Genomic DNA, 25,898 nt, shown 5'->3' on the forward strand with positions numbered 1-25,898 from the left:
AACACAGGCTACCATCAGCATAGTCAGTACAGTACCTTTGTGTTTTTTTGGTTGTATGTTTGTTTCCTGAATAGAAATGTCTATTGATGCATGAATGAAAAGAATACTAAAGCACTTGTTGGCTCTAAGATAAAGTTGAAGGCCACTTTGTAAGCAGGCTATTGAGTTATGAACACAAGAAAATATTTTTGTTCCAATATCTCTCATGAACTCTTTCATTAAAACTTCCCACATTGTTGTTGTTGTTTTTTTTTAAATAATGCTTTCTAGCTTGGACAGGAGGTACTCTGTTCTAACTGAAGTGAAAATATTCTGTCAGCAAAACAATTTATGACTCTGATTCTCTTGATATTTTCAATAAATATTTTTTGTTGTTTCTCCTGTCCTTTTTCTCTCTATTTGATTAATTTTTATTTATTTTTTTACCAAACCAGATCTGTATCATCCTCCAGATGAAATGTCATTGTGTTGTCTTTATAAACATTTTCTCCTACTTTTTTGTTTCCACGTACATTTCAGTCAGTAGCAAAACAGTTTTGACAGAGCTAGACCTTATTTAAACTATACAAATTTTGTTCTACAATGAAACTAAACTTTGTTTGTTTTATTTTTTAAGCGAAATAAATCAAAGGTTCTTGTTGTTTTCCAACTTCTATGAAATACCCAAGTAGGTTTAGATTTTACATGAACTTTAGTTATCAAAATAATAACAAATAAAACACAACTAATTTGGTTATTTGGGAAAGGGGTGACAGAGGTGGGTTACCATTTCATACAACAAGAGGCATGTCTTCTAAATCCTTAGGAACTTCCACATAGGAATCCTTAGAACTGGAGCTCTGGATCTGAAAGACCTTTTCTTCAGAATCACACAAAGTTGTTTTCCCTTCCTCGAGTCCTCTCCCAGCTTCTTCCATTGCCCCTTGTATTTCAGTCCGAGTCCTACTGTCTGTTGTCACTTCCTCAAGCATAACAGTGGTATCACATGGGCCCACCAACCCCTCTATCTCTGTTTGATCTGTTCCCCAGTAGTCAGCACTCATTATGTCTGTGTTGGAACGGCGGGATCGGGGGATATATATCTGGTGCTGAAGGACACAGATCTGACATGCAAGCACTGATGTTGTAATCAGTAAGCAGATAATTAACCCTCCTGCTGAACCAATAGCAATTAGGCCTATCTCGGTGTCAATTAAGCAGTTGCCACCACTGGTATTGTTGGTATCGGTTGGATTTTGATGGTAAGTGGCTGTCAGGTTCGGCTCCATTGTAGATGGTGGGCTATCATTTTGGTCTTTAGAGTTTAGTGAATCCGTGATTGTGGTTGAAGAAATTTGATCTGCCTTAGCCATGTGGAGCAGGAACAGGAGAAACAGGCATAGAGTTCTGAGTGTTATCATCATGTTCTGAAATAAAGAATGCTGTATTAGAGAGAAAATTTCCAATCATATATTTCCAATCATATAATGTTAACATTTACTTCTTACTGACTGTTGTTGCTAAAAATAATAAAAAATAATAAATTGTACTTACTTAAGGTAGTCTCCAGAGGTCTTTGTGGGGTAATGGAGAGATGAATGCAACAGAACTGAAGGGCAACAGACTTTAGATCTGCTGTCAGTCTTCTTCGCACTTCTTCTTTTTCTCAGCTTGGGTTATTTCAGGATTTTGGGTCTGAAGCCACAGAAGCTGAAGCACTGTTTTCAAAGAAGCAAACACATCAGTATTTTTAGACACTGAATGTTTCAAAGCATGCTTTGTCTCGTCTATACATAGATTTTTCTTATATTTTTTCTTACTCTCAAACACCAAGTCTAATCACTTGTTACAGAAGACCTGAGTTTTTCTTTTACCATAATTCTTTTTCTCTTTCCCCAGGTTCAAAACAGGCCAAATTAATGGTGACCTGCTTATCTACCATGTACTTCTCACCCTAAAACCGTACTACGCTAAGCCCTACGAGATAGTTGTTGACTTAACCCATGTTGGACCCAGCAATCGCTTCAAGACTGACTTTCTGTCGAAGTGGTTTGTGGTGTTTCCTGGCTTTGCTTATGAGAATGTGGCAGCTGTTTATGTCTACAACTGCAACACATGGGTGAGGGAGTACACCAAGTATCACGAGAGGCTACTGACTGGCCTGAAGGGCAGCAAGCGGCTTCAGTTTATTGACTCTCCAGCGAAGTTGGCAGAACACATTGAACCTGACCAACAGAAACTCCCAGCAGCCACTTTGACTTTGGAAGAAGACCTCAAAGTGTTCCACAATGCTCTCAAGCTGGCCCACAAAGACACAAAAGTCTCAATAAAGGTAGGAGGGGGGATGGAAACTGCTATTTCTTCTACTGATAATGTCAACAAGAAAGAAAAGGATCCTTATAAAGTATTCAGCAAGGACAACATTTCTGAAGCTCATTGATAATTTTTACCCTCAGGTGGGCTCCACAGCAGTTCAGGTGACCTCAGCCGAGCGTACCCGTGTTCTTGGCCAACCTGTCTTCCTCAATGATGTTTATTACGCCTCAGAGATCGAAGAGATTTGCCTGGTAGATGAAAGTCAGTTTACCCTTACCATGGCCAACCAGGGAACACCTCTCACATTCATGCACCAAGAATGTGATACTATCGTCCAGTCCATAATACACATCCGTACCCGTTGGGAATTGTCTCAGCCTGACTCAATTCCCCAACACACAAAGATCCGTCCAAAAGATGTCCCAGGGACTCTTCTCAACATTGCTCTGCTCAACTTGGGGAGTTCTGACCCAAGCCTCCGGTAAGTAACCCAAGGACCCATAATCCTTTCCTCTTAAAACACAGTAGTTTGCCAACTTTAGTGTTCCAAATTATGCCCTATCCAGGAAATCCATGTATCATTGCATTGTGTAGCATTAAGATTTCATGTATTGGAAAAAAGGACTAAACCAGAAGGCACTAATCTGTATGACGAACAGTTAATGTTTCATTAAATTAAACACATGCCGTGCTTTGTATTGAATTAGTTGCTGTCAGTAAAAATAGTTTAGTTAGTAGATTCTAAATCAAAACCTTAGCACGTTTTAGTATTCTGACTTAACATAACTCACTGTCCTTTCCACATCCAGGTCTGCGGCTTACAATCTCCTCTGTGCTTTGACTTGCACGTTTAACCTTAAGATAGAAGGGCAGCTATTGGAGACATCCGGTCTCTGCATCCCAGCAAACAACACACTTTTTATTGTTTCCATCAGCAAGACCCTTGCTGCAAATGAGCCGCATCTGACACTGGAGTTCTTGGAGGAATGTATCTCTGGCTTCAGCAAGTCCAGTAAGTCTATTACACATTTAACATGACATTCAAGTAAAGCAGGACTGTTTTTCTTTTGTTTTTCTTTACATTTCTTTGTATTGTTCTTTCTATCAAATCTGTAGCTGTGGATTCTGCTTTTACCATTTAACTCTGCCCTTTTTAGCAGATTTTTTTCCCAAGGAGTTTGGCTGCCAAGGTTTTTTTGGTTTATTTTGTAGTACAACCAGGAAGTATTTAACACCTGTAAAGACAAAAACAAAGTGCATAGCCCCTTTTACACTGCCCCTAATTCGCCCGCTTGGTTCCGCATGTTCAGGCTTTACTCTATTCCACTCATGTTTGTTTTTAGCAGACCCGGTAAGGCCTGAGGGTTGGTGAACGTTTTCTGGGGTGATGCTTCCAGCCATCAGCGTTGTGTGCTCTGCTGCCATAAAGCATTAAATTAACACTTTAAAGAAATCTGTGAGAAGCAGTAAAGAATAAATAAGTAAATAAATCATTATAAATCAAAAATGAATAAAAGATGACAGAAGTGGAGAGGCGAGACAAGACTGTCTCGCCTCTCCAAAGTTTGCCTAACAGAGCAAAAATTTAGGGATTTATGAGTAGATTTTTGCCTCAGACATGGTAAAAACAATAAGAAGCACAACTTTTAACCACAAGTAAATATTTTTATAGGCTTAATATTGGATATTCATGCTGCGCTGATTAAACAAATTGTTGTTTGGCAGAGGAGCAGGCAGCTCTACTGCCTTCCCCCAGTTGCAGCAATCCAGAGCAAAGAGGGAGAAGGCAGAGTGAAGCTCTGTGCTTCTGATAAAACACTCCAATCAGTTGCCGTGAACAGTGTTCCCTCTAAGCTGCCCGCATGCGCAATCGCGCACTACATCTGGATTCAGCACACACAGCAAATCTATGCTGCGTAGTAAATAAAATCCAAGCGGAACTGTAAACAAAATAATAATAAACCAAGTTATTTTATGCCATGCTGCAACTCTGGTGAGATGCTGTACCATGGTCCCACTCTGTAAGTGCCAGGTGCTGATCCGAGCACGCCATTGACTGATGCCTTTATAGTTGGGGCAGGTTGCGGTGTGCGGTGTTCTGGGTCCCGTTTCAGAAAAAATGGCGAATCTACACTGAGTAGAAAGCTGCTACTCTTAGTAGATCTTCCTCACTCTGTCAAATTCAGTGTTTTTGGTTTCAATACACGAGTGACATGAGAGTTATTTGAAAGAGAATTAAAGGTGTTTTTTCATACTTCACTCATTCAACACAAAGGGTGGGGGAGGGGGGGGCATTGATTATGAAAGGTATTGATAGGACATGACAGCAAATCATGATGAAGTATGATTGTTTAACCATACTCAACTAAAGCATTAATTGGCTATATTCAACATATTCAATTATTGATGGGATGGTGTGAGTTTTTAAAATATCTGATATGTTCATCTTTTTGCCAGCATTGTTCACCCATCCTTCTAAAAAAGAGTTGACACTGATTGTCTTGTAGGTGTTTAATTTGTGCCAACCTCACTGTATATTAATCATATAGGCTATATGTATATGTTCAGCTGATGTAAAAGTGGTGTTATTTAAGTGAAGAAATGTGTCGTAGCACTTACGGTGTTGGGGGGGGGGGGTATCTGAATGCAAATTCAAATATATAAATGGAAATTTAGAGCTGGACGAGCCAACACATGATACAGAATAAATTATTGATATCATTCTTTGTAGTTTTTTTAATTAATCTCGTGGGTCTCTGACTATGGAAAAGTGCAACAGTAACATTCCTGACAGCACGACATACAGCTGCCTCTGAAAGATTTTCAGCATCTTCTAGGCTATTAAAAGCTGCCGTTGGCATAAAAATGAAGAGCAGCACAAAAAAATTGTTCAGAATTGAGAGGGTCCCTCGTTGTGTTAGAAAAGCGATGTGCGAGCTGAGAATATTGAAATAAATCATCTGATGACCCCAAAGCGCTTTATACTGGTCAGTCATTCACCCATTCATGCACAAATTCACACCCTGATAGTGGTGAGCTGCATTGTACATTGTAGTCACAGCTGCCCTGCGGCAGACTGACAGAAGAGAGGCTGCACAGCACCACATGCTTGTGCTAAATCTGACTGCAGAAAATGTAAATTTAATGGCAATGAAATCGAACTCTGAACGATGTGCACATCTTTCAGTTCTTCCTTAGCAGAACCCCTTCTCTGAAATAAAATATACTATACAGCTCTTTAAAAAAATTCCAAGATTTTTGTCTTGTTCATGTAATTGGGCAAAATCTGTTTTATCTAAGCTAAGTAATCTAAAAGAAATTACTTCTGTAACTTTATTCTTTTAGTAAGCCACGTGTGATGTTGCTCACAGAGGTCAAGTGAATGCTCAGGGAGTTTGTGTTTGCTCAGAAACAAGAAAATTTAGGGGGAACATTGGCCGTGAACCACTTTTTTAATCAGACTCTCTTGAGAGAAAAGACAGCTTTCCATGTTTGTATTGTTTGTGTAACAGCTTTCAGATTTGTCCCTGGTTCAATACACCTGAATCAAAAGGCTGAATTACCTCCTCGGTATGCAGTCAGGTTCTCCAGGGTCCTGCTAAAGACCTAATTATCCGATTCATGGATATTGAAGCAGATACATATATAAAAGTTGCAGGACACTGGACCTCAAGGACTGGAGTTGAAGACCCCTTTGTTATAGTTGATTTCTTTTCGTTTTATTTACTGAGTTGTCATGAGTGGAAGATACCATTTGGAGAGACAGCATTCTAAAGCACAGCAGACAAATAATAAGAAAATATAAGTTCACTTAAATTATTTTAAAAGTGGGTAATGCAATGTTTACAGTTTCTTGTTAGATTGTAAAGTAGAGCTGTATGAGGGATGCTGTTCATTTTGTTCAAAAATCTGTTTATCATTACATTTGGTAATTTAACTAGTGGAAAAGTTTACTGATAAACTGGTTTTTCGACCATTTTGAAAAGTCATCAGTGTACTTCAGTCAGCTTGGTGTTTCAAACACAATTTTCATAACTAGCAGATGTGATGAAATGTGTTGATAAGAATAAGAGATAAACCTTTTCTAACTATTACAGTATGGACTATTTAACTTTAAAGTGCTTAAAGGCATCATCATTGGCGGCCTCTATGTCTAGCTGATATAAATCTGTTGAAATGCAGACATTTCAATACCTAGTCCAAAACTAATTGAATGTATGTATGCATGCTCAGGAAAATTTTTTTTTTTTTTTCACCATGCTGGACTGATTGGAGTCGCTGAGAGGGGAGGAGGGCGCAGCGGAGGTCTGACCGCGCACTTTCCGCTTGTGTGTGTGTGTGTTATTCGGTGATGTGTGGTCATTCTAGATTAGGGGGTCCACAAGTTATTAATAAATTCCAGGGCAGTCAAAAGTAGCCGGTCAACGGCAGCAAATCGCCGTCTATAGCAGCTCTTGCCGCCGCCTACATTTCCCCGATTATACATCCCAACAATCACATTTGCATCTCTCACCACTGAGAGCAACATTGAGTAATTGGGTTCTTTGTTCCAACCGAGATGCTACTTTTCCGATCAAAACACAGACCGGTGTTGTGCCGAAAAGTGCATGCCTGCCGAGATATGCATCCCCTGTCGCGGGAGCACGCCTTGCTCTGTACAACTGAATATCGACGAAGAAAACGGATTAAAATGTGACCAATGCAGTTACTTGTTTTTAAATTAAAGATATCAAAACGTTTTATTAAAGCTCTTGTGGGGGAAAAAAACTGTTATTTGGCAGATTCGTTTGCAAAATTACGGGTGTTATGAAGAACATTAAATCCAAAGATTTTATCCGGGGTATGGCTGATTTCTTTGTTGTTGTCTCTTGTCATTCACACACAACAATAAACCGTGAGAGCCGACGTGAGTTTTGAAACTGCAAAGCTTTGTTTTAAGCGGAACATCAAACGTGCATCTAAACAGCACAGCGTTCATAGACCAGTGTTATGCATTCGGAAGCGTCAGAAAGCTATGGTGCATTCAGGAGCATGGGACATTTCAAACTAACAAGGAAAGAGGCATAAAACGGAATAGAACTTAATTCCAAAAAAAATGTAAAAACAAACTTTGGAATGGCCATGACCTGGATGACTGAGAATCTTCACCAGCAATAGAACTTAACTCATACAGTAATATATTTATCCAGAAACAGTGGGCTTTCTTACAATACTGAATGCTCCATAATTGTATTTCTGATATTTTTTGATTATGCACATCTGTTAGATTTTTATTCTGAAAAATCTAAAATATTACATATAATATTACAGCAGAAAATTATCAAAGTTTTTCAGGGGATGCATTTTGTGTTTGTCTCTAGAATCCTCGCTGATGATATATCGTGTGTGTGATGAGTGCAAGTGAAATTAAACTGAGATAAGAGATTTCGAAAGAGCAATATGACTGAAATAAATTCAACATGTAAATTATATTTCAAATTCCAAACCTGTATTTTTATCATAAAAATTCAACTTTGTTCGTGAAGAAATGTTATGATCGTTTTTAGAACAGAACTGTGAATAATAATAATATGAATAGACCTCACCTAATCTTATCTGTTTTATGTGGTGCTAGTAATTCATATTAAACTAATTTTATGCAAATGGAGATTACCTTACCTTGTTAAAACATGATGATAACATCAGGTGAAAAAATAATGTTTTAGGAATAATAATAATAAAAAAAAACAAAGGTTGTTTTTGAAGAATTCATCATTCACTTCTTTTTTTGCCTTTTATTCAATTTGAAACATGCACTCTGGCTCTATTGTTTAAATAATCACCTGTCTTGAAAGCTTCCAAAATACATCAGGGAGACTCTATTTTTCAAAATTCTCCCCTCCGGGGCTTGGGCACCGGCATAAGTGCACCCTTCTACCTGATAGTGTGTGGCCTGCTACTTTAAAAAGTTTGACTGCCCTGATAACTCCCTTCCTTATTGTTCCAATTACGGGCTATGTAACTTTCATCCATCCGTTTTCTCTATCAGCTTATCAATGCAGGGTCACAGGGAAGTTGGTGCGTTTCTCCAGCGGTCAATGTGAGAGAGGTGGGGTAAACCATGAGCTGACCATTATTATTTTCTTTTAAATAATAATTGCCCCCGATGCGTGGACATCAGGGGCAGTTCCCCTGGATTGGCAGACTGGGGTGGTGATCCCCCTATTTAAAAAGGGGGTCTGGAGGGTGTGTTCCAACTACAGAGGAATCACACTCTTAAGCCTCCCTGGGAAAGTCTATTCCGGGGTTATGGAAAGTAGGGTCCGTCGGATAGTCGAATCTCGGATTCAGGAAGAACAGTGTGGTTTTCATCCTGACCGTGGAACACTGGATCAGCTCTACACCCTCCGCAGAATCCTGGTGGGGGCATGGGAGTTTGCCCAACCGGTCTACATGTGCTTTGTGGATCTGGAGAAGGCATTCGACCGTGTCCCTCGAGGGGTCCTGTGGGGGGTACTCCGGGAGTATGGAGTACCGAGCGCTTTAATAAGGGCTGTTAGGTCTCTGTATGACTGGTGTCAGAGTCTGGTCCGCATTGCCGGCAGTGAGTCGGACTCGTTTCCGGTGAGAGTTGGACTCCGCCAAGGTTGCCCTTTGTCACCGATTCTGTTCATAACTGTTATGGACAGCCAAAACTGTTGAGGGGATCCGTTTTGGTGGCCTTAGGATTGCGTCTCTGCTATTTGCGGATAACGTAGTCCTATTGGCTTCATCAGGGCGTGATCTACAGCTCTCACTAGAGTGGTTCGCAGCAGAGTGTGAAGCGGCCAGGATGAGGATCAGTGCCTCCAAATCCGAGACCATGGTCTTGAACCGGAAAAGGGTAGAGCGCCTCCTCTGGGTTGGGGAGAATGTGCTACCCCTATTGGAAGAGCTTAAGTATCTTGGGGTCTTGTTCACGAATGAGGGGAAGATGGAGCAGGAGATCGACAGGCGGATTGGTGCAGCATCTGCTGTGAAGCGGGCGGTGTACCGATCCGTTGTGGTGAAGAGAGAGCTAAGCCAAAAGGCGAAGCTCTCGATTTAACGGTCGATCTACGTTCCTACCCTCATCTACGGTCATGAGCTTTGGGTCATGACCAAAAGAACGAGATTCCGGATACAAGCGGGCGAAATGAGTTTTCTCTGTAGTGTGTCTGGGCTTTCCCTTAGAGATAGGGTGTGGAGCTCAGTCAATCCTACTCAGAGTAGAGTCGCTGCTCCTCCACGTCGAGAGGAGCCAGTTGAGGTGGCTCGGGCATCTGGTTAGGACGCCTCCTGGACGCCTCCCTGGTGAGGTGTTCCGGGCACGTCCCACTGGAAGGAGACCCAGAGGGAGACCCAGGACACGCTGGAAGGACTATGTTTCTCGGCTGGCCTGGGATCGCCTTGGGATTCCCCCGGAGGAACTGGCCCAAGTGGCTGGGGAGAGGGACGTCTGGGCCTCCCTTCTGAAGCTGCTACCCCCGCGACCCAGCCCCGGATAAGCGGAAGACAATGGATGGATGGATGGATGGATAATTATTACCTCCAACGACTGGAGGAGAGGTTTCAGTCAACATGGGTGGAGAAGTTCTTCTCAGCTGATGTATTTGACATGACCACCATTACTAAGACACAAACCAGTAGAATAATGATAAATGGGGATAAATCTGATTTGTCAGCTGTAATGTTTGCTTATTAAAGAGACATAAAATAAAATATTTTCTTCTGTTTTGCAGAACTTCTGCTGACAAGACAACCTTTTTTCTTTATTTAAAGGTTTTATTTCTCGAAGACGTTTAACAGCGGAAATTCTCCATTCACTAAAAACACTTTTGTGCGTCCTGGGTGTCTGGAGTGATTATGTGAAGGATTTGAGCTTACTCTTTCTTTGACAGCAGTTATCAAACTGCGAGCAGTAGACACAGTTTGCTCATTTCAATGGAGCAGACCAAATCTGTTGTACTTCTTATCCACTAGAGACACAATCTTTGATGATCAGGTGCAGCACGCCCACTTTTTACTCTCACAGTTAAATGCAATTTAGCTGTCATTATTTGGAACCTTTGAAAAGCAGGCCCTAAGACATTTGATGCGATGCAGAAAATCTTAGGTTTAAGATTCCTTTTTCTCCCATTTTCCACTGTTTCCTATATTCTGCTTCAATATGTTTTTTAAAGAGGTTACTCTAAATCACGTTTGCTGAAAAATGTTTTTTTGGATGCTGTTCAAATAGGAGCTGCTTCATTGCGACAGGCGGATAAAAGCCCCTTTCACATCGGGTCCATTTGGCCTGGTTCTACTCGTCTCCACCTCCTTTGCAGGCATTCCAGCAACAGTTGTTTTCAGTGCTGGCCGAGCTTTTTCTGACCCTGCTCAGGGGTAGGGCTGAGCCGAGTTGTGATGTGAACAGACGTTCAGGTAAAAATTAAACTGAGGAGCAACGACATTAATAGCAAAAGGAACAGGGTGGGTTAAAGCAAAATATAATTTTACTATTTACAAACCATAAACAATGCCTGAAGGAAAGAAAAGAAAAAGGATACTTCAGCTTTCTATATGCAGATAGGCACACTGTATTTCCTAACCTAAATAAGATCCATGGATTTAGCAAGGCTTTCTTTCATTTTAGTTATACTAAAAGCTATTAGAGTGATTGGTCCAAAAGGTTGTTCACAGCCTCTGATCTAAGCACTGTTTGTGGGAAATGTCAGGCTTCCCCCACTTTGTGTATTTTCCCGAGGGAGATGGCTGAGCTGCCCGCAACTCTGCAAAAGAATACTCTGACAAACCAACGCAGTACAAATATCCAACCTACAAAAATGTCACTGTGGTTTTGTATTTTAAAGTCCCCATTTGTCCTTGCCCTGGCTGAGGCAAAAACCTCATAGCACTTAATCCTAACCCCCACCACACACACACACACACACACACACACACAAACACAAAATAATTAAAAACACCTGTACAGGCAGAGAGAAGCTGTGCTTTGTGATCCAGTTATTTATCCCAGGGGATTATTTTATCCTTGTAAAATATTCAACACATTATTGCATATACCATAACACAAGATTGTTTGTTTTTGTTTTATTTGTATTTAATTATAATTATTTATTTACCTGTTTATTTCCATACCACATCTCACAGATGTCTTTAAGATGTTAAGGTCACGCAGTAATTCTTAATAGCAACAGCTCGCACAACATGTATGGCTGGAGGTGAAGCTAAAACCACCCCCAGGAGGGGTTCACCTCCTTGGGGTTAATAGAATAGATATTGAATAGAGTGGAGCCCAACTAAGCAAAGATGAGCAGGTGAATTAGAGTGGAGCCAGTGTAAAAGGGGCTTTAGTGAAACCAGCACGTTTGCATGTCACTGCTTTATTTTTTGGCAGAACGCAGGAATGGATCACATTTAAGCAAAAACATTACTATTCCTCTACTTTTAAAAATATAGGACTTGCTTCACTCGATCCATTGTCCAGGCACCCATGTCTGCCATGTTGCCAATAAATGTTGCTGTAAATGTCATTCAAAGCAAATTAGAAAGGTTGGCTGGTAATCTGAAAAACATATATCTAAGATATCCAAAAATAGCAAAGGTATTACTTGTAATGCATTCTTTCAGATTCTGCTTCAAAGTTTCCGATTTCTGTCAGCATTCCTTTGGTGTAATAGCATTTTGTGCTGTATTGGCAATGGCTGGTTTGGAGGGAACCCTCCATTTAGTATTTAGAACACAAGTGTGTTTCATCTTTTGTATAAGAAATGAAGGGTCAAAGTTTTTACAACTCCTTATATGCCCTAAATATACATGCAGTAACTATATAATTTGAGAGGCAGTTGTAAGTAAAGAGTTATGCTGTATGACAGGATCGACTTTAAAGAAGGCTCAACATGTGTGTGCACTTCTGTGCTTTTTTGTCTCTCTTGTTGTGTCTCTGCTCTGTCTTCTCTAACCCCCAGTCGGTCGAGGCAGATGATCGTTCCTACTGAGCCCAGTTCTGGTTCTGCTGGAGGTTTTTCCTTCCCGTTAAAGGGGAGTCTTCCTTTCCACTGTTGCTTCATGATTGCTCAGTATGAGGGATTGCTGCAAAGCCATGGACAATGCAGACGACTGTCCCTGTGGCTCTACACGCATTCAGGAGGAGTGAATGCTGCTTGTCAAGACTTGATGCAATCTACTGGGTTTCCTTAGAGAGGAATTTTGTTGACCAGTCTGTATAATCTGATTGAATTTGACTTTGGAAAGTGCCTTGAGATGACATGTTTCATGAAATGGCGCTATATAAAAAAAATTTAATTGAACTGAACAGTGTTAAAATGAGGAAAAAATAGTCTAGTTGTATGTAAGAAATATCTGAATAGTGAGTACTTGTGTTTTCTGATAAAGTTGAGCAGATTTTATAAATGTTTTCTTACAGGTATTGAGCTCAAGCATCTCTGCTTGGAGTACATGACACCCTGGCTTCTAAACCTGGTTCGCTTCTGTAAACATAATGACGATGCCAAACGTCAACGTGTCACAGCCATCCTAGACAAACTTATCACCATGACAATAAATGAAAAGCAGATGTATCCCTCCATCCAGGCAAAGATCTGGGGCAGCCTTGGCCAAGTGAGTTTGAACCCTGAGAAATGGATAATATCCTACCGATTGAACCAAGGTTTGGTCAGTTTGTAACTAATTTTTCTTGCGTTTAGATAACAGACCTGCTTGATGTGGTGTTAGACAGTTTTATTAAGACCAGTGCGACAGGAGGCCTAGGCTCCATCAAAGCAGAGGTCATGGCTGATACGGCTGTCGCTCTGGCTTCAGGAAATGTGAAACTGGTGTCCAATAAGGTAAGATGCACCACTCTCTAGGCTAAAACATAGAAGCAGAATGTTCGTAGTACATGTGTTATCATGGAATGAGTTACTTGGAGCTTGAAATGTAAATCTATTTTATTGTTAGCTCTTTGGAACAAGTCATGGCTTTTACCACATAAACCCCAGAAAAACAAATAATGATTTGTCATTACTCTTACTGTGATGAACAGTGGAGAGTTTAAAATGTAACTCACCCCCATACCAGAGCCTTACTGTGCCCAATCTCATACTTGATAAATGTGCCGAGAGGAGGCGACGCCCTGCGGACCAGGAAATGTGAGTCTAGGCTACTAGTAGGGCTGGGTGTCGATTCAAATTTCTTCGATTCCGACCGAAGATGTAGGATCGATTCTTTTTGATCAGATCCAATCTCAAATTGGATTGCTAGTATTTGTTGTGCAATTACACACTGTTTTAAAGTTATTTAACATTTCATAAATAACTCTCTGTCTGTTAGGTATTGTCCAGTGAATATCAGCTCAAGAGCTGATATCAGGACAATAGTTGAAAGGGATGATTCGAGCACTGGCGTTCTTTTAACAGCAAACTCTGTACACATATAGAATAAACGAGTGACAACTTCTCCTCAAGTTCAAGAATTTAATAACAGATATAAAATTAACATCCAGAGAACATCACTATATAATGCTGTTAATCTAAATTAACACTATATTTCAATCAACAAATCCTCTCTACGAGGCTAGTGAAACTAAACTAAAACTACTAAACAAAATGAAGTTAAAAAGAAGCTAAGGAACTATGTACACACAATAGAAACAAAAGACAAAATAAAATGGCTGATCATTGGCAGCATCATCAGAACTCAGCAAATCCTGGTTCACTGCAGATCTGAGTTAAAGAACCAAAGTTCATCTTAAAGAATGTGAATTGAAGTTAAATTAGCTTAACAAATTCAGAACATTTGGTATGTGTTTCAACCCATTCACAATGCAAATCCTGAGTTAAACAAAACATTTTTTGATGAAATTACATTTTAAAGAATGATTTTCTCAGTAAACATCAGTAAACTTCTTGAACACTTGATTTTATTAATGCAATTTTACATCCGGGTGGCGAGGGGTCGCTGTAGCGATCGGTCGCTAAAATCAGGTAATCCTAAAGTTATACAAAAATATCATTAAATCGACATAAATATTCCATATTAATGCGGTAATAACGATCATAGCACTATCGAACGATGGTGGAGCGAAGCAAAACAAACCTTATGTTTGAAACAAATCGTAGTCCTGCATCCGGGAAGTAATCCAGAAGCTATTAGCAATAGGCTATCTGACATTCGGTACTAATTTTAAAAAGCTTCAGCTTTATTTTTGTCTTAATGAGTGGACCGGATAACACAAACATCAATGTATGATGTTATATGTCTGTTATAACCAGTGGTGGATACAGGTGGGGGCGCGCGCACCCCCTTTTGGAGACCAAAATTATTTTTTTTAGAGCGGGCGGGCATTGGGCGGAAGCTGTACTTTTTTTTTTTTAACCTAGGAGTGGCCATCCTTCTATTAGTACTATCTTTGATGTGTCAATCAAACAATTCAACCAATAAATCAACAACTGAAGACAACATGCTAGCCAATCACAGCTGGAGAGGGGCGGGTCGCTTGGTCATACAAATAGCCTTCAGAAAGAAGCCGTGGCTCGGCTGTGGTCACCGTCGGTGTCGGTAGTGCGGGATGGATATTCGGTCTGATTACCAAATAATTACAAGAAGAGACAAAGAATCAAGCGAGAGCAAGCTGGAAGCAACGCTATTCATTTCTGTTTGAAACTTTAGCATTGAAGTCAACAGCTAGGAGCACAAGGAGCTAAACTAAGCAGCAAAACTGCCACATTGAAGAAACTTTGGCTGTCTGGACCCTGGAGGAGAAATCATTGTTTCCTGACTTTCATTTATTTATTTTTATTTTTTTGGAGATTTTTCGCGGCTCTAGTGGTTCTTACAGTAGGCTGACAGGAAGGGGGTGGAAGAGGGGGAGAGACATGCGGCAAAGGACCGTGGGTCGGAGTGGAACCCAGGTCGACCGCGAAGAGGACTAAAGCCTCCGTAAACGGGTCGCGCTACCCGTTGCGCAACCAGCGCGCCCCGTTTTCTGACTTTCAAAATTAAATAATGTAGATGATTATAAAAGACACAATAAGAATTATCAGATTCACATCCAGGCAATAAAAAAACACTACAGATTATCATTATTCTATCCATGTTGGTCTCATTTGTGAACGAGGTGGAGTTTGATCAAGCCTATACAGTCCAACATTTTTCCCTCAGCTGCAACACTTAAAGCACACAGGGGTTCACGCTGCGTCTTTACGCATGATCCAGCTGCTGGATTTTACCGTTGTGCGCTGCGCGCGAAGGATAAACAGTGGGGAAAATGCATACATAAAGACTGTAAAGGGCTCCTTTAGGGAGGAGAGAAGAAATAAGAGCACAGTAAGAGCGGTGAAGCACAGAAACACAGCGCACGTAGTTAAAAAAATGCAAAATAAATAACGAAAGTTATAAACACTCGCCAAACGGGAAATTTACTCGCATTTGGCGACTGGCGAGTGTTAATTTCGGACCCTGGACACAGCTCTACAGGTTGCTGTATCTCACTGTTAGTTTCCATCCCAAAACCAGCATAAAACCTGCCCAACTAAAAAGAAAAAAAAAATCCCAAATCTTAAAATCTCTTATGTTAAAAGCGCAGAAGTATTAAACATGTGAGAACATGCCACAATGTACACAAAATGTACAATCAGTCAACCAAATAACACACAAGATCACTTTAACAATCATATATATATATTAGGGCTGGGCAAGTTAACGCGTTAATTTCGCGTTAATCCATCCATCGCGCATTAACGCATGTTGCTCACATGCTTTTATTTTGTGAAGGTCTGTTGCTGCGGTGTAGGGGTTTGAATCAGAACAGTAGGTGGCGATAATGCGCCAATAACCTCGCTGTCAGCACAGCCTCGGATTCAAAGAGGAAGAAAGGCGCTGGCCGGAAAAAAACAAAGCTGACATGGGGAAGGCGGTGTTTCCCGCAGGAATTTGCTTAGGCGAGGCGGTGAGTTGGCGAACGGAACGAGTTTTGTGCGGAGCGAAGCGGGGTCTGCATCGACGCCGTCGGTGAAGTCTCTTCTCGTTTCAAAGTATCCATGTGTTTTTGCAACAAAAAACCACGTGTTAACGTCAAATAAACATGCAAGCATATCGGGTTAGCTAGCATTTCAGTTTAAAGTTCTTCCAGCAACAAATATGACAGAAACAAGTTAGTTGTAACCACTGCCAAGTTAAACTTAGCATAAAATGGTAATGCTGCTCCCTGCGGTTACCTCAGAAATTGCCTGTTTTTGGTAGATTTTTTCCCCATAAAGAGAATTCCCTGTCAGTGGCAATAAGCTTTAATTTATTATTATTGCTATTTTTTGTTTTACATGTCTAAGTTGAGCTTTACACTAAATATGTGTTACTGATAAGTGCTACAAATGTTACAACACTTTTGTTCATATGGCAGCAGAACATTAAAATAAAAATGCTCTTTACACTACTTTTGAATTCATTCTTGGAGTTTGTAAATACAATGCAATCAATCATGATTAATTAGGCAAATTATGCGATTAATCGCAATTAAATATTTTAATCGTTGCCCAGCCCTAATATATATATATATATATATATATATATATATATATATATATATATATATATATATATATATATATATATATATATATATATATATGGCTGGGCAACAATTAAAATATTTAATCGCGATTAATCGCCCTGATTAATCGCGATTAATCGCATTGTATTTACAAACTCCAAGAATGAATTCAAAAGTAGTGTAAAGAGCACTTTTATTTTAATGTTCTGCTGCCATATGAACAAAAGTGTTGTAACCTTTGTAGCACTTATCAGTAACACATATTTAGTGTAAAGCTCAACTTAAACATGTAAAACAAAAAATAGCAATAATAATAAATTAAAGCTTATTGCCACTGACAGGGAATTCTCTTTATGGGGAAAAAATCTACCAAAAACAGGCAATTTCTGAGGTAACAGCAGGGAGCAGCATTACCATTTTATGTTCAATACCAAAGTTTAACTTGGCAGTGGTTACAACTAACTTGTTTCTGTCATATTCGATGCTGGAAGAACTTTAAACTGAAATGCTTGCTAACTCGATATGCTTGCGTTTATTTGACGTTGACACGCGGTTTTTTGTTGTTGCTTTCTCGCGTGCATATAGTGAATGGCAGGCAAAAACAGGCAAAAACACATGGATACTTTGAAACGAGAAGCGACTTCACCGACGGCGTCGATGCATACCCCCGCTCCGCTCCGCACAAAACTTGTCCCGTTCGCCAACTCACCGCCTCGCCTAAGCAAATTCCTGTGGGAAACACCGCCTTCCGCATGTCGGCTTAGTTTTTTTCCGGCCAGCATCTTTCTTCCTCTGAATCCGAGGTTTGGCTGACAGCAAAGTTATTGGCCCATTATCGCCACCTACTGTTCTGATTCAAACCCCTACACCGCAGCAACAGACCTTCACAAAATAAAAGCATGTGAGCAACATGCGTTAATGCGCGTTAAAGAAAGTATCGCCGTTAATAGTCTAATGAGTTAATGAGAAATTAACGCGTTAACTTGCCCAGCCCTATATATATATCAACTGGGGGAAAAAAACAATTTATCAATAGCTTCCCAACATGAGCAATAAATCTACCTTAATATAAACGGAATTTCTCTTACAGAATATGGCTCAAACAGTTCTCTTTCACACAGCTATGAAATATTTTTAAGTTGATCAGTAGAAATCAACCCCTCTTGGGGTGTTTACATTGACCAGTACAATTTCATAGTGGCACTTGATTAACCATTATTCTTTTCTTGTTTTATTATAACAATATCAATATTATTCATTATAACTATTATTCATTGATGATGTCAGATTTGACTCATTTAAAAAATAAATTGACCAGTAAAATGAGTTCAATGAGATGGCATTTTATTAAAAGGGTTTTAGTTTTCTTCCAGACATAGACAACTATTTTGATATATATTTTGTTAGTAATTCTTTCTAAAAGCCCAACAAATGTGAAAAGCCTCCCAAATTTTTACAACCTGCCCATAAGCTATTTTAGTTCCAGCTCATTGTGTTCAGAAGAAGCCTAATTGGGTGGAAACCTGCCTAATTTGGCAACACTAAATACACTATTTCTTTTTGTTAGATTTTTTTAGAATTTGGGATTTTATTGAGAGTTTGTTTCTTAGCACTGTAGGAGTTGTCACAGAGCCACTGTTCAGCCTGAAGCATGTGCCCCCCTGAAAAATGTAATGCCCCCCTGTAATTTGTTTCTGCAGCCGGGTCTGTCCAAGCATGAATTTGAGTTGCTCACAGCTCAGATCTCGCGTTCTTGAAACGTGACGCGATTAAAACTATTTCCAAGCAACTTGCATTTGATGAACGATGAGAGTAAGAAAGAGATCTTGGGCATCCAAGGGAAAGCAGTACTCCAAGGAAACGTTGGTCATTTCAGCAGCGGGCATGCGGCGTTGAGCTAGCCGAAACAGGGTCGGGGCAGGCCGCTCTGAGGTCCTACATGCAGATTCTGTGACCCGGGTCTCCAGCATGTGAAACTCAGCCCTGCAGCGGCGACTCCCGATCAGCCCCTCATCTCAGCTTGGCCTGGTGAGGAAAGGATGCCACGCCGCGGTGTCTCGCATCAGCTTTCCTGCAACAGCTGACAAAAATAAACAAAGCTGGTTTTGGCATGGACGGATTCTTTACTCTGGCGTCTGACACAGAAGTTTAACAGAAAGACTGCAGACTTAACTCTGATTCGGCCTGCAGTTCTCCAATGCCAATTAGGTCTTCTGCTCCGCAGAGGACAATGAGAATTCCCCCATTTGTCGCTCCATTGAGGCGACGGGAGATTAGTTTCACAGAAAGCACATTTTACCCAGCTTGTGAGTCTTTGAGCCCCATTAGGCCCGCATGGCTGGCTGGTCTCCCCAGCGCGGACCCTCTCCTTGAGAGTCCACCGGCAAGAAGAACAAGAAGAGAGTGAGGTGAAGTTTGGCTCCATAGCAGGGCACCCTGCTGAGAGAGGCTGTCTCAGCGTGGATGTGCGAAATTCCCCTGCTCACAACAATTCTGATTTCTCCTTTTGTTACATGTTGTTCCCAATTGAATCCCATCCCTGCCCAAGGCCTTATGGCACAACATATTAAAAAAAGTTTTAGCTGTTACCCGAATTACATGACTCTGTGGTTATGCAACATATTGATACCAGTGTTATATTAACATTCACCAGCCAATTAATAAAGTAATGGTAGTTAATGGCAACTGTAAGAACCAAACTCTCTCCAATGTTCAGTCTATTGCTTTCACAAACATGCTGTGGGCCAGAATACCCAAACAGATCCAGGACAGAAAACAGAGAATGCCAGAGACATCTACAGCTGATACTTGGAAACTAACCTGGTGCATTATTAGAAATATGACATCAAAAATTCACCTTCTGGGATGGAGCATGAGCCGGAAATGCCGGCTCATTGAAGTTCACAGTGAAAAATGCATTTTTTCTCAAAACAATCTTTGGTTATATGAATCCATCTTTAGGAATTAATATGAGAATAAATTCAGAACTGGTAAATAATATTTTTTTAACACAGCCATTGCTACTAGTAAAGGCTAAATAAATGTCAGATAAACTAACTGAACGCTTAGCTAATAAATTGGCAACCAGTAAAGACCAGTAAAACTCGCTAGTCAAGCTCCAACTCGCTACAGAGGCGTACCAGACGGAGTGTTTTTTATACACCACTGCAGCAGAGCTACCAATGTCAAATATTCTGTGTGACATCACAAAATCTTTTGAACCAATAGCAATATGTATTCAAAATTCAATGTAAGACACTGAATGAAGAGGGTGCCACATATACAGTTTTGGAGATAAAAGCAGGATTTCAACAAATGTGCTGTACATTTTCAATATAATGACCAGGATATATAGACAGAAGTATAAGACACCCATGTATACTGCTTATTAGGGAGAAAAAGTTGATTTGGGGGTGAGTTACCCTTTAAGTTAAAAAAGCATCTGTAGTCTGATTTGAAATGTCTTTATGTATTTCTACTTTTTCCCACATTGTTTTAAAGTTTTGTCAATTCTCAAGCCTCACACAGGAATCTTATGGGGAATTTTGTGTTAGGTTCCCTCTGCAGAAGCTTTTTTTTCTGGGTTTGTTCTTTTACCCGCGTCATTTCACTTTCAGCAATGAAAGCCAAATCACATTACCAGGCTAGAAATCTCCATAGAAAAGATCCCATGTCTGGAGGTAGTGATTCACCCGAAAGCAGAAGCGGGGTTGTATAGTGCTAAACATTACTTTCAGGCTGAACATTCCTTGCACGGCTTCAGTCATCTCTCAGTTTACAGTCCAGGATGTTTTCTATTACCTTTAAATTGTAGAAGTAATTGTTCTTTAATGAGAAACAATCAAACTATGTTATTTGTCATGCCCAGTAGGGGTGGGTAAAAATAATGATTCGTCAATATTCAGAAATTCCTCTCAATTGATTGGTTCCCCTGGCCACTGGGTTTGTGAGCGACAGTTTTGAGGGATTTGTGTTGTTTGGGCCAAAGCTGGATAACACACAACGCAAATGTAAATGAAGTAAATGATTTTACTGCAGTTTTAATACAATGGTGGACTGGGTTTACCAGGGATTTGCCGTGTGGGCCGGGGATTCAGCCCATGGACGTCCAGCACCACAGTGCCGCAAACGCCTTCTCGTCTCTACTTCTCCTCTGCTCCGGTCAGGCTGTGCTCAACGTACAGCTGCAGAGTGGTCATTTTAACTCATGAATGAGCTCTACAGAGTTGACCAGCACACACTGGGGAATAATTTAGGTTTGCATTACACTTTACTTTAATGCATGGGTCAAAGTTTTCCATCGCTGCATCGGATTTCCATCAATTGGAAAATGAGAGCAAAATAATTTATCCACTTGGTTCCGTTTAGATTTTTGATTCAAGGTTTTAAATTGAAGCTGCACTCAACCAATGACACCTGGGAGAGCCGGGACATTAGCCAATCAGAAATAGAGTAGGCCAGGTCTTTGCAAAGCGCACATCTGCCAGTCTGAGGTTTGTCAGTGTTCTATCATTTCAACTTTTGGAAGAACATCTCAAACTGGCCACAGATGGCATGAATGAAAATAGTGATGGCCAAATGTTTTCTTTGGATTTATGCGAGCCAGCAAGTCAGAAAGTTCAGCGACTCGAACATCTGAGAACAACTTTCTTTGTGTCTGTATATTTAGTGACTTTTCAGATCCCTCTAGCAATTTTTGTCTTTCAAAACACAGATTAGCAACAAATCTAGCGACATTTTTCTGTGTTATTGGCGACAAGCGACTTCACGTGAAAGCACGAAATCATCTGATCTGAGATGAAATAGTAGAGAGAAAGGAGGCAGTAACTGTCCCACATTAAATAAAAATTTATATAAACATATACAAAAAAAGTATAGCCCTTCATTTGTATGATAAAATTATAAACGCTGTCGAACTACCAAATAGCTAGAAAACTATTCAATTTGAACATGTTAAAGGCAAAATTAGTTTTAAAGCACCTCCCTGTTGTCTTCAGTATTTCAGTAGTGTGGTTTGTATGTGTATCTTTTGTTGTAATATAACATTTTATTTATAACCACCTTAAGATTACCCTCTAAGTAAACGTGGTGTTAAATAAAATAATACAAAGATAAATAGCATAGCAAATATGCATACTTTGAACTTGCATTCACTTGGATAGATATGAAGTCGGACATTTGTGGTTGTGTATGTTCATAGGATTGATTTATATTGAATGTGACAGGGAGCCAGTGGAGTTAATTATACAGGTGTGAAGTAGATGATGTAATGATGCAAGTTGATGTCTTTTGTACTAGTTGCAGTTCATGGAGGGTTTTCTAGGGGACAGGGAGGGAAGGGAGTTGAAACTGTAAAGTCGCGAGGTGAGTAGACTGTGAACCAGTTTGTCAAAAACGTGAAGTAAGAATTTGCTTCATGCTGCGAATATGAAAGCTAACCAAGTGATGTTATGGATGTGGAAAGTGAAGGAGAAGATGGAGAGGCTGTCCAGGATGACACCAAGTCTCTAAAGCTGAAAGGTGGGAGAGATACAGGAGTCGTCAATGGATATTTTAAAACTGCTAGATTTGGTAAAAGTTGACTTTGCACAATAAGCAAGTGTGATACGTAATGTGGCCTGACATCCATCGACCCTGGAATATATGGGCTGACTAGAAATAATTTTCAGTCAATTGTTTATTTTTGCTTTAACCATTGCCTTAATGTTAATACAGTACTGTGAGGTTTTCACTTTAGTACTGCTTGTTGATATTTAATTGCTCAAAATATTAATGCTCTTCTACTTGAACTTCTACTGATTACAAAATAAACATTGAAACATTCAAATCAATATCAATTCCATTCAATATGAAATCGATGTTCAAATCTGTTGTGACCCAAAGAATCTAAATTAAATTTAATTGTGAACAATACCCAGCCCTAATGCTCAGTGACTTCTCCTCCTCTGCTGCTCCTCTTATGTATGGGGTTCCATTTTAAGCCCTCTGGTTTTTTACTAACATATGTTGTCACTTGGATCTTACCATGACCCAGAACAATGTCAAATTCCATCGCTATACGGATGATTTGCAGATTTATCTACTGTTAAAGCCAGGATGCAGCAATCCATTACATCAACCTCCTCGACTGCATCTCTGCTATTGAAGCTAAAAATATTTGTTTTTAAATTAACAAAAACAGAATGGATTTCATTAGGTGACACATTTTCCATTGACTTTGGAGTTCTGACAGCTAATTTCTGCATCTGTGTCAAAAACCTAGGGGTCATGTTTGACAAGGATTTAAAAATCACATCTGGGCAAAATTTGCCTACAATGTAAACAGGGCCTAAATGGCAGCAAAAAGTTTCAACATGAGACTAAATGGATTACAGAATGTTTTGTTATTTTGGACTTTTAAACTCTCTTGACAAACAGAACATATAGGATCTGAAAACTTTGGATGGTCATTTGAAGACAACCATAAAGTAATAAAAATTAAGATTAAATTAAAACAATTAAAATCTATTTAGAAGTTTGGTGCAACTTCTCTGTGTCTCACAAATTGTTATGACACTGCTCAAGAACAATCATGGAATGTTTATGGCAGTAAAGCCGGTTAAGTTTTACTGTTACAGTGATCACTGAAACTAAAGCACCAACTCTCTGCAATAGGGGTGGTGACCTTCTTGGGTGTGTGGATTAATTTCTTCAAACAGCACTGTTTAAAAAAAATAAGGCTCATAAGGGAAAGTACCTTTTTAGGTGAAAAAATTTTCCATTCCACAAAGCTGAAACACACCTCCTGCCTACACACTTATGCTTCATTGTACCATCAGATGCTGCTGATTTTTCAATGAGATGCTCAAATCTAGTATATAATTGCTACTAATTTACCATGAATTGTACTGTCTTCAGAATGTCACATCGTAATAAGCCCATAAGAGCAAACGTTATGTGTTCTTTTGTTTTTGTTTGAGGTTTGGTGTTTAGTGTGACCTTCAATTCAGTTTGACCTTGCTTTAAGTTCCTGCTCCTGGCTCAAAATTAACAGCTGAAAACAGCTGAAGCTTATCATGGTGGCAGTAAACTCAAGAGACATTTGCTCATGGACATTTGGTGGCATAAGTTAAATGTCATTCATATTACTAGTTATATAGTTTGTAGACTTTTACTAACATTGTATTAAATCTTAGTAAAATACTTTTGGGTGGTTATACTGTGTATGTAGCATTTAGTTGGATAAAGAGGGCATTTTAGAATATCAAACCAAATCAAATGTTCCTCACATTGCTATTTATATACTCTCAGAAACTGTACATAGAACACTTTACAAAAGAGAATGCATAAATACAATGTTCAGGTTTTATTTGCCTAATTTGATGTGACAACTCTACAGAACTTGTAAACAGTACTTACATAATAGAAGTCCTATTCCGCAGGTGTGAATTCCTTGTGAGTTACAGAAAAGAAAAAGACAAACTCATCCACTCACTATCCATCATCTGTGTGCTCTGGGTCTATTTCAGCCTGCTACCCAGATAAACAAACACAACATACACAGGCAGACACAATAGAAAATCCTTGGCCTGGCTCCTATTATGGCATACATCAGTGCTGCTTTGAATGGTGGTCATTGTGAGATGGTTGCCTAAGAAATGGCAGGCAGTGTTTGGCATTAAAGTGGTTATAACAAACTGTTGCATCAATGGTTCTAGCACTAACATCCATCCTGGGTTAAAATCATGCCAGATGAGCCTAATGAGTTTTTTGAAATATTTACGTCTGCATTTGTTTGAAATTACTCATCTCCAGACACCCTTGAGGTGTGTGTGCCTGTGGTAGGCAGGACAAGTAATACCTCGAGGTCTTCTGGTTATAGATTCTAGAAAGATTTGCTGCTACATAATTGAAAACAGCTTAACAACTGTCTTAGAAAGTATTTCAACAATAGCCTTGTTTTTTATATATATATATATATATATACACACACCGCTTTCGATCCTCCTACGTTGCGATCCTCCTACGATCTTTGCCTGAAAGATGTGGTGTTTCTATTATAGACTTCTGTAGTAATAAAAAGACTCTTGAAACTATATTTTAACATATTTAATCTAAAAGGCAGAGGGATGTTTTCAGCTTCAGTACTGGACTCTCATACACAACAATACGAGACAGGTAGATTGCTGGACGCCAGAGAGCGCCCGTTCATTACTCACACAGACATTAAGTAGGACCAATTGTGTACACCCATTCAAGGGCATGCACAGTATGATATCAGTGTTCTTTTCATCACATTGGTGGAGAAGATCTCACTATAATGTAGATATGTCCAAGATGACACATTTTCCCCTAATCAATCATTCTGTCTAAGTATGTTATCTGTTTATCTGTTGTTTCTGTGGTAACTGCTTTTCGCAGCCCAGTCTCTGTAATCTCATAATCCGTAGCAAACTGGGATTCAGTTCTTCAGCGCTGCATAACATTGCCAAATTAAGTGCTCTGGAGTTACAGTGCCAGCACATGCAAGAAGTGGTTCAAAGCTGTTCTTTTTCAAGGGTCTTAAGCTCCAGCCCTATTTGCAAACAGGGTGGTGTAAGACATTGGAATGACCTGGATATTTTAATGAACACAGTGTGTGTGGATGCACAGCACACACAAATATGAAGAAATTATTGTTGCCGTGTAGAGAAGGCTCAGGATTGTATATTGAGAGAAAGTGAAATAAATTTGAATGAAAAATTCAACTTGTTTTTTTATTCAAATATAAAATGTATTAAAATGTATTATTTATTAATATGTAATACCACATGTCTCCTTGTTAAAGAGAATAAAACAAAGTATTTCTACTAGGGCTGTCAAACGATTAAAGATTTTAATCGCGATTAATCGCATATTATGTCTTTTTATTTCTGAAAGTATAAGAGCCTATTTTATTTTTTTTTCAAGCACTTTTCAGAATTGGAATGAAAACATTCTGATGCCATAAAATGTTAAACTCTGGCCTATAATGGCTAAATCATTAATGATAACGCTCTGATGCGTAAACAAATGTGTGCATAAATAAATATTTCATGCC

At 39.6% G+C, this 25,898-nt stretch overlaps 1 protein-coding gene and 1 long non-coding RNA gene across 3 annotated transcripts in view; one reads left to right on the forward strand and one right to left on the reverse strand.

Annotated features, from left to right (window-relative positions):
- The window catches only part of nf1a (neurofibromin 1a), a gene marked incomplete at its 3' end in the record, with an annotated part of 324,294 nt that overhangs the window by 251,528 nt on the left and 46,868 nt on the right, over positions 1–25,898 (forward strand). For both annotated transcript variants that reach the window (XM_036133286.1, XM_036133287.1), the window contains 5 exon segments: positions 1,879–2,311; positions 2,436–2,776; positions 3,105–3,307; positions 12,719–12,912; positions 12,999–13,139. In XM_036133286.1, the coding sequence (XP_035989179.1) occupies positions 1,879–2,311; positions 2,436–2,776; positions 3,105–3,307; positions 12,719–12,912; positions 12,999–13,139 (1,312 nt within the window).
- On the reverse strand, positions 86–24,937 carry LOC118561290. Its single transcript, XR_004929923.1, has 3 exons — positions 24,239–24,937; positions 1,534–1,697; positions 86–1,406 (listed from the first exon to the last, which is right to left on the reverse strand). It is a non-coding gene; the product is annotated as an uncharacterized LOC118561290 (long non-coding RNA).

The sequence above is a fragment of the Fundulus heteroclitus genome, unplaced genomic scaffold, assembly GCF_011125445.2.
Source record: "Fundulus heteroclitus isolate FHET01 unplaced genomic scaffold, MU-UCD_Fhet_4.1 scaffold_60, whole genome shotgun sequence".
NCBI lineage: Eukaryota > Metazoa > Chordata > Actinopteri > Cyprinodontiformes > Fundulidae > Fundulus > Fundulus heteroclitus.